The sequence below is a fragment of the Varroa jacobsoni genome, unplaced genomic scaffold (assembly GCF_002532875.2).
Source record: "Varroa jacobsoni isolate VJ856 unplaced genomic scaffold, vjacob_1.0 scaffold_367, whole genome shotgun sequence".
NCBI lineage: Eukaryota > Metazoa > Arthropoda > Arachnida > Mesostigmata > Varroidae > Varroa > Varroa jacobsoni.
The window spans coordinates 576,589-593,901 of record NW_019213269.1 but is presented as its reverse complement, the minus strand read 5'-3'; the positions used below and the strand labels follow the sequence as shown (position 1 = coordinate 593,901).

Below are 17,313 nucleotides of genomic sequence, written 5' to 3'. Positions count from 1 at the left end.
CGTCGTCAATGCATATTCTTAAACCTAACTTTTACCATAGCAGGCGGCTCCATTTTATTGGGTTTGGTCGCACCTGTGTTGCCATAAGGATCTCACCTCCTTTGGGGATAGCGTGACGCCGGAGTGCGTCTAGTGTAGATAGCGACGACGCAGGCGTCGGCAATTCAATAACACAGCGTTGACTGCCGAAGCCTCCACTGGGTCCATAATATATCCGTACTACTAGTAATTGCTCCGATTGCTCGCACACGAGCAGAATCGATGGCCCAGTTGCGCGTGTCTCGCGGATAGGTTTGACGTTCGGCTGGTTTTTTCAGTGTCATTTACGCTATAGCTGACGAAGGGCCGCCTGAGCGATGCAGCGTTTACGAGATTAGACGACGAAGAATGATACGTTGACGCGCGATGTGGTCGAGTGTGGACCATCGGTTTCGTAGCTGCCGCCTGTCGTTTACACGGCAAGGTTTCGCGGTTTCAGTTGGCGATCTGTGCGCGTATGTGTTATTAAATATTGTAGGAGGACAAAGTGAAACACGGCCTTCTTTTGGCAGCGCCGCAACTGCAACATCAGCAACAAAACCGCGACGACAACGGCAACACTGCCAAAATGTTAGGAGAACATAGTTTCACACGTCCAGGATTCGTCTGTGTCCTTTTCGTTTTGACGGCTGCTACCGTTGTACAGGTTCCTGCTGGGTGGTGTGCCTGCTAGCCCCAGCAACCTAGGTACCTGCTCGCTTGCCACACGTAACGAATGGCTTATTAGCAGTCTAATGCTACGACCACTGTAGCCAAATCTCTGCTAACGAGTACTAGAAGAGTCGTCCGCCTGGCCGGCCAGCTTCTGCCAAGCAGACAAAAACGAAGGTAATGATCAGATTTCACTCTCTTGACGCTCCCCGGTACCGCTTCGCTAGCCAGTAACGATAGCGACGGCGTGCCGCTGCTACCTTTCCTGGTGCTTTTCGCGTAGGTATTTGGCTGGTAGACACAACGATTGCTAGCGTCTACTCAATGACAGCGCTCAGGCAACGTACCAGGCAGACAGGCAATCTTCTTTATAGGACGGCTGCAGATATTGCTGCTGCCACTGCCGCCGCCGCCGCCGTCGGGTAGCTGACGTAGCGAAATGTGAACCGTCAGCCGACCTATAGGCTGTCGCCATACGTTGCATCCGCTGATTCGCAGCGAATCCGCAGGCGTCAACAGGATTCAACTCTCGAACTAATCGAAAACCAGCCAACGAATCAAGCAACCGGCTCGCCAACTACGACAATATAGGTACTACAACGGTTGGGGAAAACAGCGAGGAGACAGGACTATGGCCAGCTACTATCGTTGCAGGAAAAATTTTAGCCGAGCGTCATCTAAATTCACATTACGCGCACTACCTAGCATAGTGCTAAATTAGGCACCCATGGCGCTTGAATCGGCCAGGTTGTTTTGTATACGAATGCACACATTGATATGTACATACAATATGTGTGTGTGCTTACGTTTTTGTGTTCTGAATAGATTAATCGGTGTCGCTGTCGATGACAGGGAATGCTTGCAGCCGTTGATGTGTTTACATTGTGACCGCCGTACATGCCATGAGCTATCGGAAATACGCATCGCCTTCTTCATTTAAAAATAAACAACTATAGTGCGGCTCTGACGTAAGGTGACCTGCCAAAACTTAATGACTGCCGCGGTATCGAAGCTTATTTTGTCGGAAAATGACGACGACTTACTCATCCTTGACAAACGCTTAAGCGATGAAGACGATCTCGTCGAAACAATACATTGTTGAAGAAAGGCTCTAGCGGAATCGTCCGTAGGCGCAGTGATCCTCACAAATTGATTTGGTCGTAGAAACGTTATATGAATCGGTTTCTTCGTACTCGATTTCGATGTATTAAGTGTACTTTTTGCAAAAGTGACGGCGTGATATTGCATCCGTTACGTATCGAACTTCAAGGGTAATCGTAATTGGTAGCATGCACAATATTTCGTCGGGTCTGTGTAAATTCTGTAGATACCTAAAGTTAGGTGTTATTATCGTTAAGTACTTTAAATCCTAATGATGGTAGGCCAGTTTTTTTTTTGCTTCATTATGAAGCGTGATCCTGGCTTCATTCAAACACTGTAGGCAGTGCCGGTCGGTACCGTTGAAATAACAAGGTCGTCAACACTGCCAACAAAGTTATGACCCTTTTAGAAACAACGTAGTCAGTCACTCGATTACTGCGGAAAGGTGAAGCTGCTGGACAACAGAACTGCAAGTGTAACTACGTTTGTAGGTACAACTTACTCTAATTCACGTATATATGTACTCATGTCTATCGTTCTAGATGCGTTTTCACTCTCCAGGTGTCACCATTATCTTTAAGCAAGCTTTCTTACCTTCTCGTTTTATATGGGCCTTACACATATACGCCCTGGATGGCATTGTAATGACGCCGGTGCTGCTGCTGCCAGCGCTGTTACGGCGGCGACTTCGGTGAGGGCAGCCGCGGCTGGCGCTCCGGCAGCGGAGGTCTCATAATAGAGCGATTAAGTGGGAGGCACTTCGGGTAGGCCGTTCGGTTCGATTCCACCGGGCTTGTGAAGACAACGCACGGATGGAGCGCTCCCACCCCTAAGTATATGCCTAGCTGGCTAACGATGTCTCTGTGCGGGTTTGTGTGTGTGTAGAAATCGCCCAAATCTGACCACAGCGCTATTACACGCACGCCGTTGTGTTTGCAGCTGCCCCTACTGGTGATGCTGGCCGTGCTTCTTGAGGCTGGCTTAAAGCTGTTTGATGGTAGGGAGAAGGCCACTGTGTTATCTACGTCCGTATAGTGTAGTGCTGTGCGATGTACGTCGTTATCGTGCAGAATTTGTCGACGACGCTAACTATAACGGCTGGCCTGCTATGCGTTCCAGTTCGTGTTTGCCGATGTGAGGAAGTGCGTGTAGCCGAAAATAAAGAGGTTGTTCGCCTCATTGACATAAGGACCAGCTTGTGTAAGCCAACAAGCAGAATGTAGGCTCAGCAGTGAGTGAGAGGCGAATGAGAGCAGGAGAGACGATCCTGCCGGCCTGGTTGGGCCGTTACTTACCGATCCCAGCCTAATAGAGCTCATAGAAGCAGAGCTAGGCATCGGTGTACGCAGCAGTGGTCTCAACTGGATCCGACGGACTCCACCTATGATCCTTCCCACCTCGATATGTGAGCAAAGCATGTACATATCCCAATGTGTGCGTGTACACTCGCCTGTGTGCAGAGTAGGTGTGATCTCCTAAGGCGAGAGGAGATCCGGCGTCCTACTAACCCACCATAATGGGACTACGGGGCGTCACGAACCTGCGGTTTAGTGTTACTGCGAAATCACGTATACAGATACAGAGACATGGCTTGAGATTTGGCTTAAAGAAAAAGGAAGAAAGAGATTTAGTACCGTGGGCTGGCTGAGATTCTTGAAGACAAGAAAGTCATCCACGATTTATTACGAGCTATTTCGGCTGCTGCAGTAATAATGTGCACCGTTCAAGGACGGCCAAAAACATTCGGTATGCAGAGGTGGATGGGCGGAAATGATAGCAATAGGGATCACTCTGAGTTCAGCGAAAGACTGATTAGCCTAAATAGAGCCGAGAAAGTTTCCTCAGCAACTGCTTAAGGACCATTTGGGGAAAGTGTTCCTATTCATAGCATGGCTACGTTCAGACGCTGCGATCAGTTTTGAAAAGAACCTCTAGGTTGGCAAATAGGAAAATGTAAATATTATCGATTCGTGGAGATTACTTTATTAGTGACTGAGACCAGCGAAAAATCCATAGCTCTTATAGCGATCAGTCAGATCATAATCTTAAAGTCTCTTCTAATGTACCTACTTTCTGGCACATTGCAATGGCCTCACGTGTTATTCCATGTCCGCCCTACCCGTCGGTTTCTGAAGCAAGTGTCGAAATAGGAACTTGCTCTTGCCACGTTGTCATGTCACTCCTGCTATGCCACTTTGTATTCAGGACAGCTTAACACAGACGGCCATAGTCCGACCAGACTGAGATGGTCCTGCATTTAGCTGGGTTATTCCATCCTTGATTATTAGAAGGTAGCAGCAGGGACGTCGTTGCTCACTTTGTGAGTGCGCTGTACTGCTATCTGGGCCACGGGTTGTACCTATGGCACAATCGCGATACCTCCTCGTCTAATCTTGGGACGACGTCACCGGAGCCCGCTATTCTTTCTATGTGTAAATGTATCTGTATGGGTGGATGGTATTCCATGTAGCTTTGCTGTCATGTGGCATTTGAACAGGTGCGCCTTGCCCTCATTATTACGATTCCTGACAATTGCTGACATCAATGTCAAACTACGATCTGTGTTCCTGATGACCAGCGATTGCGATCGCTGCAACGCCGGCCAGATCAGGAAATTAGCAATGTGTTTCTATTTTTTAGCTACGATCAGTTTGGTTATAGTATAACAATGAGCAGATGAGCTGCATTCGTAAAAAGGAGAACATGCAAAAGGAGATGTCCCGAGCAGTCAGCTGTCATACTTACATAGGTATCGTTGCTTGTGTTTCACGTCGGCCCGAGGTATCTTCTGACGGTTGACGACACAACTTAACTCTGGGGCATACGAAATGTCTTGGTTTCGTAGTGCAGCTCAATACACTAAATGAGCTTGTTGATGCCTGTCAATATTGTACAAACTATTATCTAATTATTTACAAATTGTTATTATATATATCGCGTGCTTGCTTCTTGTTTGTCACTGTTGTCGCATGTTGTTAATGAAGTCCAGAACTAATTCGACGTAACTGATCTCTTTCAGCAGGGAGAGTCAGACAGGCGACAAAGGCCCGTCAAAGAGCGGATCATCCGGAGGCATCTCAAACGCTGACGCCGATGACGATGAAGAAGAGTCCGATAATTCGTGCCTATCACCAGAACCTGCAGGTACCTCTCCGGGCGTCGCTCTTGGAAGTACTTTAGGAGGATCGTTGGCCAATCTTAGCCAAAGCGGTCCGGGTGACTTACACAGTGCCGTTAGTGAACTCGTCCAAGGTGTACAAAGCCAAACAGCGCAGGATACGCTCAAGATGCTCCAAGGCTTTAGCCATTACCACCAGGCCCAGACGCATCAGTACACGAAGGTAAGGAATTTATTTTGATTTAAGACATTCTGATGTGTGACGTACAGTGATTTCGTTATCTTGTAGAAACGTTTCCTATATATACACGTAACAAACTTTGCCTGGAGCTAAAAGCCACATATACGAACCTTTCGATCTTCCCACGGTAGCTTTTCAGCAGCTGTGCACTTATGCGCGAAAAGAAAGTTCACTTTATGTGAGTTAGGCCTCATATTGGTTTGAAGACGCAAGCGTACGTAACTTATTCTCTATTGCCATATTTCTCGATTGAAATTTTCCATGTGAAACGAGCTGCTTTCATCGACAAATAAAGCTCTCCGCGCCTACTCTGTGAGCATTTCTACTGACTGAAGTGAGTTGTCTTCGTGACATTCCACTCGCCTTTTCGTATTCTGATTACATCATGGGGGGTTGCCCTAACTCGGTTCTTCGTCCACCAACGAACTGTCCTATACGCTTCTTGTTTATGCTACTCTTTCGTCTTTGTGGCGCTTTCGTCGGTTCAGATAGACAAAGCAAAGTTGTTCTTCTCACGCAGACGAATACGTACGTTTATTTTGTCGCGTGGTGATGCTATTCGCTGTACAGGTAGGTCGGCATCGCCATAGAAACGTCACGATAAGGTAATAGAACCCTTACTGGGCAACAGTTTCGTCCTCGTGCCGATTTCTTGGCCAACATCCCGATTTCTGTTGTCCTTTGCTAAAAGCTTGCTCCGCATACTGAATCGCGGCAGCAGCGGGCTACGCGATGCTTTTTTCTGAACTTACCGATCCACGTCCTACCTTTTTTCAGTTATGTCATACAGCGACAGTATTTACAATCGGTCACATTGATGCCGTATCGTAGTGAAACTATAGTAGTAACAACAACATCAGCGTACGTAGTGAACCGTGTATCGCTTCCTAAGTTATTTGCACCGACGCGGTGTGTCACCAATGGAACCGAAGAAACGTCTAGCCAGCCGAAATCGCACCGTAAACTTTATAAGTTAAACTTTGCTACTTTACTTTATGTAGTGCTTCGCGTCCGTCCACAAATAACAGAAACCTTGCGCAGAGTGCAACGTCGCAAGTTTATCGCCTACTAAACGAGTTGATTGCTACGACCGCGTGGAACGGAAACAGTAGTAGGAACAACTGAGGGTTGAAGCACGCTGCCGGTGTATCGCAGACCTATGGCACGTAACAGTATCGTAAAGCGAGATAGCTCGCCTACCGTATGAAGATGTACACGTTGCTTGTCTATGGACACTGATGGACTGCCAAAATTAATGCATACTGTCGATACTTCTATTCCAGTCAGCCACCAGCGAGGTTACTATACCGGAAAAAATCGGGCTACATAACGTTTTCGTCATTATTTTTTCTTATTACAAGCACCTTGTTTGCAAAGAAGGCTCAAGGTGGCCACATTAGAAGGTACAGGGAAAACTCCCAGTCTTGTCGAAACTTATGTTACAGAATTACAACCCAACTCGTGTCTGTATCGTGAAAATTGAATAGTCGAACAAAACAATTACATTGAAATTGTTGTTTTTTACTATAGTAGAAAATAAGAAGTTAAATTATATGTACGTTTGCGCTAGGATAGTGTAGCATTTCATAGTAAAGCATCTTTTTCTAAGCTGTTAGAAATCAGTGCTTACATCTAGGATAGAAATTCATGACTTTGTTAACTAGATGGACAACCCAAATGCCGCCGCTTACGTTTGTTGACGTATTTGAATGCAGAGAGGCTAGCGTAGATTTTTCCGTTCCTCGTATCTAGACGGCGCATGTGATCCGAATATCAGTTGAGCAAGGTCGCTGTTAATCACTAAAAATAAGGGTTTACGCAATAACAGCAACTGCCATCTACACTATTAGAACTATCATTATCAATACGAGTAACTATATGAATTTAAGTTTCGATTGGAATTTCAGTTCAAGAGGCAACTGATCCGCCGTCACTTCCTCGTTCTGTTTAAAGAAATGCAATATAAGGCCGGCAGCGTGAACAACACCGTTATAACTAGAAATCAGCTGTGGCAGCAACAGAGTCAGCGTCAGCGTCGGTCGAGATAATCGCCTTAAGAGGCGGCCTGTAGACGCGTCGCGTTGCTTCGCTATTGCCCCGGCCGTTTTAGACGAACAGCAACAGTCGAGATGCTTGTTATTGAACTCTAAATATAATGAAACGAAATGGGAAACAAAAAAAATTGAAGACGAAAAACTCTTGGATATTTGGTGGTGTCCCTGGGTTGGTGACCGGGTCGCGTGAGATAGGACGAGAGTCAAGAGGAGGAGCAGCCGACGTATTTCAGCTATACACATATATACGGACAGACGAATCGAGCGAGAGGGAAGGGGAAAGTAAGATAGAAATAAGATGGAATCGAGCGAGTCGTGACCGAGCCATCCCAGTCCAACATGAGACGTACAACGTACGCTCACACACAAACAGACGGAGATACAGATGATCTCATTGCTATAGCCACAGTCAAACAGTTAAATACAATAATTTCCATAATACTGTGTGACCAACACCAAGCCGGCGAATAGTCAACCATCGATAGGCAAGCAATATAGACAACATCCGCTATGACTACCAGCGGCGCGCATTGCCATTGTTAACAATGATATTGTGGCTATATCAGCAACGAAGTAACGCATATCGCCGAAGACCATGAACATAGGCGCGTACGCATATCTGGGCAAATAAGCAAGCAGACCAGATACAGGCCTGTCAAAAAGAGACAGACAGACAGATAGATGAAAAAGACAAAACTTATTGACTAAAACTAGCGGCCGCCGTAAGAGCGAAGGAACAGATGTAGCAGCTACTTAAAGGCAGCACAGAATCCTGCCATGTTCTTGCTCGCGTCTTTTTTTTTTTTTTTTTTTTTTTTTTTTGCCTTCCATTAGCGTGATGCAAGTGTTGTTTCGCGCGGTGGCAGAAGCGCGTCGAATCATGATTATTGGCGCAGACGAAATATTAACGCAGACACACAATATAGCGAAAATAGGAAAGATGGAACGGAGTGGGAAAAATATAATACGAATACCGAAGATAACATTACACAACGAACGTAAATATAAACTGAAATGGAGGCAGTGGAAAGGCATCGGGGTCGTGGAATCGATATCGAACGTCGTATGCTTCAAATGACTATGCACATATTACGCTAGGGCTGTAAAAAATATATATATATATATAAATTGGCACATTTTTCCGCAAGACGATATGAAGCTTTGCACAAAAAGAAAATCACCTAAAAGCTATTACATATTACAGCCTATTAGACTGAACGGTATTAGAACGGTATTGATAATGGATTTTATTTGGTAAGTACAAAAGCCACTTGAATCGAATGTCAGCTTAGCTAGAACGGATAAACTACAGAATTAGCTAATTAGAGCCTAAGTAAACCCTACAGAGGTAGGCTCTGTCCTCGTTCGCACCTATCAGGTCTGCTGTCTATTGAGGTTAATTGAAAATCACAACAAGATCGTATGAAATCAAGATATTAGCGGAACAGCAGAGTGGGCTGTAGGGTATGCCTAGATATTGATTGGCCTGTTACATCCTTTCCACATGTAAAGTGTCCAGAATGCTATGTTATTGCCTGTCTGCCTGCCTGCCTGCCTGCCTGCCTGCCTGCCCCGTACAAACCGTTCGAGCGTCCGTCTTTCAACGACCGCGATGTGAAAAGTAGGAGGCACTAAATGTCGTGATAATGCTGACGACACGTGTTTGTATGCTTAAAAAAAGTTCGGTACAAAACATCTTCCGACAGGGGGAGGACACGTATCCATGGTAGCCATGACGTAAAGCGGCGCAGATACGATCATAGTAGGATGATCATCGTCGCGGGCCTAAGCTTAGCCAAAATCAGCAAAACAAAAAGCAACGAAATGTCTGTTATGCTATGCGATTTGTTCGCGTTCTGGACGTGTAGAGATGACGCCGCCACACCCAGCGAGAGCGTCCGCCAGACCGAATGAGAAATTACCTGGCTATAGTAGATCCTTCGCTTCTGCTGGCGTTGCTACAGGACAGCATATTTGCTACTGAAAGCAATTTTCTTTCCCTATGTGACGACGCAGAACGACGCTATCGGATGAGTAGAAGATCAGCTGTCTGCTAATATGCGAACTACGAACACTTCCAGTCCCGAGAAGAGCCACCGCAGATATACGTGCGTATCTATCTAGCAATCCATATCCACATGTTTCTCTAGTCACGGCTTATATATAGTGTTATTGCCCTCGGCTACGGGGGCTTAGTAGTGGCAGGATAGAATTTAAAGAAGTATCGAAATCTACCTAGAACAAAAAGCTGGGTGATTGCAGTAAAATGTCTGACATCGGTTTCGTATGTTACCCGTTATAATATTCGATGGAATCAAAAAAACCATATCGTATGCGGCTGACTTAAATAACGCTTGTATCAGCATTAGAGGATTCGTTATGACAATCAGACGTGTCACCCGAGTAAGTCCAGTTGCTGAATCCCGATAGTTATTAACTGAATATCCATATACGCATTAGAACTAAAAATATGCAGAGAATAATTCTGAATTCGTTCTCCGGCGGCGATCATTGATGCCAGCGCTGTTCTTCGGTCTGAGACTCAGACGACTGAGCTTAAATGAGTTGGGAGGCGCCGCTCCATCACGAGCTAGATCGAGTCGAACGTGACTGACCAAATTATGTGCTCAGATGGATCCTCTAAACTGCGATTACAGCGACGCTACGCTGGGTGGCGCTCTACATCTGCCCCTTACCCTCTCGTTCGCGCACGCACTACAACTTCACACTTTCGCGCGCGCGCACGCACGCGCGCACACACACACACGCACACACACACACACACACACGAACAAAAAACATGCCCGTTCGTGTACACCGTAATACAGGCATATAGAAACTCAGAGACCGACCGACCGACCGACCCACCATATATTATCGTTTGTTCTTCTGTGTCCATGCCACAGATCATTAGACAGTGAATCTGTAGTAGGCTGGCCATGTTCAACAGGCTAAACGGTTTTGGGAGGCGTTCCTTCGTTCTAACACCTCTTAGAAGCGTTCGCCACTCTGTATAATCTTTTCTAAGTAGGTCTGATCACATACGAGGAACGTACGTGCGCTCAATGAACGCCTCGCTTACGCTTACACTTCGACGATGTTCAGCCATTGTGAAGGTACGCCAGTCTAGAAGATACACATAAGGAGTTCCAGTAGGTGTCTGGGTGTACACATCCAGGCGTAAAATGAAGATCACTGACGTTAGCTGTGGCAATAGTTTGGTGACCCCACCGCAAGTGATCGGCTGTGGCCGTACTTCAGACGGTTTAGCATCCATTCATACGTATTCAAGCGTATGGGCTAACAGCTTCGGTGAGATTAGCGTGAGTACATTCACGTAATCGATAACGTGAACAATTCTCAAGATGTGCTTTATATGTGCTATTTAGCTTTTACATTGCCTTTCTCTCGCCCTGTTGCCTCTCAAAATGGAATCTGCACAGGTTGTCCGGTCGCCATTGCTTTCTTCATTATAAAATTACGTCAGCCCAAATATACGAGTATACATGTATTTGGCCTACGATCGCGCATGCATACAAGTTAATATAGTTAACTGCAATAATTTCGGTTTTGGCGACGCGGCGTCAATGATAGTAGCTACAGCTGTTCCCATATCAGGGTGGATGAATTTAGAAGGCACTAGTTGTAACTGACTCATACAAACTAATGCGTTATGTGCTGGTCTGGCACGGTGAAGCGATCGATCGATTGATGGCTAACAAAGCATCGACTGCCGCTGCAGCGGCCCTGGTAATGGCTACAGGGTTAAAAGTACCAGCTGAGTCGAAACTCTAGATACAAGCTAATGGGTTGCGCACGAAAAGCTAGCTATTTCTATTGCTTGTTTACTGCACGTTCGTTTTTTAAATTAGGAATTGTGAGTCAGCTGCTGTCGCTGCCATTTCATCGTGCTTGTCTAGCTCTTCCTGCCGAAGAGGCAACAGGACGCCAATAAAGCGCCGCTAAGCCATCCGACCCAGCGAACCACAAAAGCAATACATAACATGATCATGCAAGCTCCATTCCGCTTCGAATAGAGAGGCGATAACATCTAAACGAAAGACGAGACCGACCAGTGTTGGAAAAGAAGACAGTTTTTCATTACGGTTTAGCATTGGTAGCCATCGTAGCGTCTGTGGCAAAACGAGAAAAGCCGCCGTACGGGCTAAGTTCAACGCATAGAAAGACAAGTAGCGTAATACGTCCCTCGCGTATGCGCAGTCTGTTCACGTTAGCGCAGCGTTGGACGCTGTTACTCGAAAACACGATGGCGGCCACGATTACGGCGAGTATGCGTACAGACAGATATATACTCGGAAATAATTCAGGTAGAGCGCTCGTGGCAGTGTTGACAAATGAGCAAAAATTACATCTCGCGTCGCCGGAGAAAGTCGCATACGCCAAAAAAAAGCAATATATGAAGTTTTGCGACGAGGCAGGGCGAGAGAGAGAGAGAGGGGGGGGGGGGAGGGTAAATTGCGCAGAACACACAGACGAGTGACAAACGCCGGAAGCGGCAACTTTTGAATAGCACAGTACCCGCAAGCAAAAACACAAACTGAAAATTACACACACATACTAGGAGAATTAGGGCACTATTGTTACAAAAAGAAATATTGGACTTGTGAAGGAATTGGAATAGTGAACATTGAAGTCTTCTTCAGTTGAATTTCTTTCCTTTAACTGAAAATTAACAATAGCAGCAGCGGACAACCTGTCGACAAGACAAGGACATTTTGTTATTGAAATGATGGAAAGTGAGCCAAAGGAGCCAGTAACAACAAAATGGGTAGTATTAATGATCCTTTCGACGAAGACGAAGGTAGGCATGTGTGCATGTGCGTGCGTATGCGTGTGTGGGGGGTGGAGGGGGGGGGCGGGAAGAGACAAAATCAGAAAGTGGTTTTGGCCATTGGTCTGAATGCTGACATTATGATCGCTGGCACTCTTGCTATTAGAAAAAAGCTCTGTACGATTCTTGCCGGTGATGCCGTTGGCCTCAAGGCTTTCCTCCGGCCGACAACAGCTCATCCGACCAAAATAAGGCTAAAAGTGTACACCGTCCTAGTCTAAATACCTCGCAATATCGAAGAGCAAGGACAATCACAATAAAGAACAATTGGAATTAGATATAACTGAATTGAGACCCAATATGGCGCTGATGCTATAGTTTGATGTTCGTTGTCAGTGCTCTTTGTGTACGTGGCCCAGTGCAAGACGTATCGTAAAAATGCGAATCAGTCGTCTACATATGAGTGTGGTACTTGAAAGCTGGTCGATGTAGATTCCTATTTGACGTTGGAAATTTGCTGTTCCGCATTTCAGCATTCGATTCATCATTTGTTCGGAGGATCCTCAATGGACTCATTGAAAAGTGCCGTGGCGTCGTTTGCATCCGCGCCACCTGACGTGATTACGTCAACAGCGACTCAGCTCGCCGCACAATCGGCTCAATTTCCGGGTGCAGCGGCTGGTATCAGGTAGGCAGCCTCATAAACGATTATAGTATGCACTCCTGTACACGTACCACTTCATTCCGCCAGCTAAATTTGGCTTAATTCACAAATTTAATTCAAATAACATAAGCACGAAGCGCGATTCGGAGTCTTTAGAATCCGACATTTCCCTAACCAGTGCTTTGTGACTTTACAGCGTAAAATTATTGTAGGCTACAACAGAGTAGAGTACTATTTTCAGAATGTTAACTACTATATTGTATCGTGGACGCATATGTCTCTGACTTTAGGTTCGACTTCTCCGCCGCTGGCCTCACAGCCGGATTGGCAGCAGCCGCGGGGGCTACGACCTTACCACCTGACTATCATCCCCTACTATGATGCCGCTCGCAGAAGGAGGAGCAGCTTCAACTATCAGTTCGTGTCAATGTACATCAACGACAACATCAACAGAAAGGACACCAGCAACAGTTTCAATTACAGGAACAAATGCAGTCTCAATTTGCGTGTGGGACCAGCTGTAATGGCCCGGGTTACTCGGCCAAGCCCATCTGTGCGATGCAGCTATAGGAAAACTCAAATAAGTATGATTGGATTGCATCAGCAAAAGTGAAGTACGCATGATTGGCCAATGGGGAACGAATTTTCGGTATTTGCCACGCACAGCTTGATCGCAGTCAGGCTCCTAAAGGAGTCCGGAACTCGACGATGTACGACGTCCTTGTCCATTGAAGCGTCTAGAACAAGCCAGTACTGCTTCTTTCACTTTTGCTATTTATTTGCTGTCATTATCACCTACAGAGTCCCCTCTAGCGGCGGCGGCGGCAGCAGCAGCAGCAGCAGCAGCAGGAACGAGTGCTTTATCCTTCTGATGGTGATATCATCTCTTCGTTATAAAGTTTACAGCGCCTACGGCATTATCGGGTAGTAATGGTTGATAAGTGGTCGTGCATTAGAGAGAATGTCGACAGTGGTGCAGTGGACGAGTGACTCATTCCATTGGTAATGCTACTACTAGAAACGTTCCTTTTCCCGTTGGCATGCGAACCTGAGACTCGAACGGTAAGGAAATCCCCTGGTACTGCAAGTGGAGCTATAGCGAAATCAAGAGTATAGCAAATACGGGCTGTTCGGCGTCATCGTATTTTGCCATGTATTTAGACGTATCGAAGTTGGCACAAAGACAAAATAAAGTCACCCTGGCGAGCTCGCTTGTCCTATCACGTAGAATAAAGTAGTTGCTGTCCGATATATTTCCGGCGCCGTGGCGGCACGCCTCGCGCAAGAAAGTAATGTAGATCCTAGTCACGCGAACTTCAGAGCTCGCCATGACCTTGGCAAGAGCTAGAAAGATCTGACGCCAAGGTTATGTGAAAACAAAATAGACAAGTAGCGGATTGACAGAGAGAGGCTGAGAGAGCGAGAGAGAGAGCGAGAGAGAGAGAGCGAGAGAGAGCGCGGCTGAGAGAGAGAGAGAGAGAGAGGGAGGCTGAGAGTGTGAGATGGCTGATGAGACGATGATTGGGCCAGACGATGAGATGCCGCAGATTGCAGAGCTTATTCATGGTAACAACAACCTGGTGACAAAAATACTAGAAGAAACACAGCCATAGCACCAGAAATCCCCGGCACAGTAACTGTGTAACCGTTTAGCCATACAGACGTAGACATCGGACGGCGATTTTCAGTGAAAAACAAGAACTAACCGAAAGACGGATGCCTCGGATGATAAATGATTTACAGCTCTAGCCATGTTAAGCCAGCTCTAGGGCGGTCTAGGTGTGTGCAATAACTGGCCGGTGGGCCAGACAGCAGTCAAAGTTCTCTGGCCAGGCGATAACAAAAACTTTATATGTTTATTAGAGAAACAGTGTAGATGTGAGACTAAGTAGACGATAAATGATAATCAAGTATTGCGGACATGACACACGCGGACGTATTTACACGCATGCACAGGAAAGACAGTGCCTATTACGAGGCTGTTTCAGACGAAAAAAACACTAGAAAATAAAGGAAATCAAATTATTTAATTTCCGCCCGAAAACAAATACCAAAATTAGTATGGTTCAAATCTTCTCGTATATATATATATAAGAGAGGTCATTGATTGAAGAATAATAATAACAATGGGTGTAATGACGGTATGATTAATAACGATGATGATGATATTACTTCATAGCTATGACAATAATATAAATGAAGATGCAAATAAACATAAAACACCTGCAGATATTACGCTAAATAAAATCAGAAGCGGAATGAAAAGCAATATAAGACGTCACCAATGACAACAAGTAATGGCGAATGCATCCGGCTTTGGATCTTCATCGGTACTATCATATATGATGAAAGAATAACAATGCCGGCTTAAATAGTTACCACCATTCCAGACGAAGTCAGGAGGAACAATAATAATTATTATATATTAACACTAATAATGATAGTGTAAATATGATATATGAAGAAGACAATTATAATAATAAATTAAGATTATGTTCACACCACAAGTCGATTCTGTGTCATTTGCCCAACTACAGTCAGTATACGAGATTAGAGTGGAACTTTAGGGAACTAATACCTTTGAGTGATTCCGTTACGTAGAAAAAAAATCTTTACGACGCTTTTCCGATAGTAACAACGCAATGGCGCCTATCAATGCAACGAACTTCACGTTAAAACCCTCTCACTGCAGCAGATCGGGAAAATAGCTTTTGTTGAAATAGATCCCATCAGATTACGTCGTTCTTCCAGTTATATATATATTCACTCGAATTTTTCGAAATTTTCTGTATTTTCGGACGTTTATAATAACAAAGTCGTGCTTAGTCAGTTGCCTAAATCGGCCTCTAGCCGTCAAAGTTAATTGCCCTCTCACAGATATTACGTATCGTTCTAGCGGAGCGTGGGTAACTTAATCGTCCTTCACTGCTACTTACGTAGCGTTGTTCAGTGAGTACAGCAGAGAGGCAGATGAATCGTGTCGATCTTTTTGCTTGAAGGAGTCGAAAATAAACGCAAATATAAAATTCTGACAAATGCAAGTCCAAGGAGTTGCCGAGAAATACTTATACTCAATTGATGTTCATAATGTCAACTTCCAAACCGTGCGCGTGCTGCGAAACGGATTCGAAACCCCTGCTCAGGGAAAGCCATTGTTTACACTTAGTCGATCAATTGGACAACGTCTTGATGTGAACTTGGCTAACATTTACCAAAATAATGCAAAGGGCTATTCAACAGTAACGTTTGAGACTGTCGGACATGCTAATAAGGAACGCTCAGATAAAGAGTTTACACAAACGGAGTTATTATTACAACGTCGATGCCTACTAGGCCGTCGCCTATTTTTCATTGCACCTTAATATCATACATTAAGTTGTTCCCTACGATAGCGGTTGACGCTTCGTGTTCTAGGGTATATACAAATCATCGCTTCCATACGGCGGAGTTCCATTGGATGTCGAGAAATAGCCGTCAGCTAGAGTTTGTCACCAATCATGTCATCGCAGCGGTGAAGTGTGGCACCCTTCACAGTGTGTGAAGTGTGCCAGCTTACCAACTGGGTGCCTGTAGCGCAACAGGTAGCTGGTAGCAGTAATAATGTTCATTTCTTTTTTGATTGCACGATAGAACAATTGCAGAGTAATCTAGCAGCACGGGCGGTGAATTGACTCAAGTGCCGCAGAATCGCGGCTCGCTCGGGCGCCGTTGGCCTCTTATTCGACGTTATTGGTCTATAAATTGGGCGCTAAACGCGCACCCAACAGGGAGACGAAGAGATTCCCGCGGCGCTATTTGGAAACACCAACAACACCACAGAGATCGTACCAACCGCTTTTCGCGGCCACGACAACAGCAGAAGCGGCACTCTTCGGCAGGTCCAGATTGAACGACGAACGCCTGTACGCGAGGAGCCGTCATGCTACAAGCACCAGTCGCGTTGACGAAGCGTGAAAGAGAGGGCGTTGACAATGATGAACCTTTCGTCACAGTCGGAAAATGCAACAGAATATTGAACCAAAAAAGCGTCAAACAAAACCATTGTATTAACATTGGTCTATGTCATTACGCCATAATGCGGGAGCGCACAGTAAGTAGCAGTCACTTGCAATTATACGTGCCGCTTGTTTTGGCAACGCAATGTTTTATATACGAGCACATGTATATATTTGTCCATTCTACGGAGGCAAAAATGTATTGGCAATTCGAGCTCGTACCACCTGTAAATGTCTTGACCGTTCCCATTGCAGTTTTCCTTCTCCGCCGAAACAATCTCCACCGAATTCAGTGTGCGTGTGTGACGTTTTTGCCGTTCGTTAATACGCTCGTTCAATTCAGTCGGAAGAATGAACTTTTAGATATGTTTTCATCATAGGGAAGCGAAAAACGTCACTGGAGTAGCGGCGTGTTTAAATGGTACATTGTTGCTCACAATTTGTTTCTTTGAGCTTCGGGTCTATTTTGGTGCACCGCACTATGCAATATTGTTCAAATTCCTCGGTAATACCTCCAATAATGATAGTAGAACTAGTTAGAATAAATGCACAGCTGTCCGATGGTCTCAACCGCAATGACAAGAGGTTTGGTTCTTAGTCTGGGCTTTGCCACCGTCGCAGTTTTCGGCCCGCCGTCGTAACGATACCTAGGTGGTCG

The 17,313-nt window shown here is 45.6% G+C and overlaps 1 protein-coding gene across 3 annotated transcripts in view; it reads left to right on the top strand.

Annotated features, from left to right (window-relative positions):
* LOC111259773 (homeobox protein six1b) overlaps positions 1 to 15,167 on the top strand; it is a 45,068-nt gene extending 29,901 nt beyond the window's left edge. The window contains exons 2-4 of one of the 3 annotated variants that reach the window (XM_022831987.2): positions 4,814 to 5,132; positions 12,530 to 12,684; positions 12,951 to 15,167. In XM_022831987.2, coding sequence (XP_022687722.1) covers positions 4,814 to 5,132; positions 12,530 to 12,684; positions 12,951 to 13,041 — 565 coding nt within the window. In that variant the 3' untranslated portion in view covers positions 13,042 to 15,167. Of the gene's footprint in view, positions 1 to 4,810; positions 5,133 to 7,057; positions 8,382 to 12,529; positions 12,685 to 12,950 lie in introns of those variants that run through there. The other 2 variants (XM_022831986.2, XM_086968022.1) reach the window with 2 other exon arrangements.
* Positions 15,168 to 17,313: the final 2,146 nt, after the last annotated feature.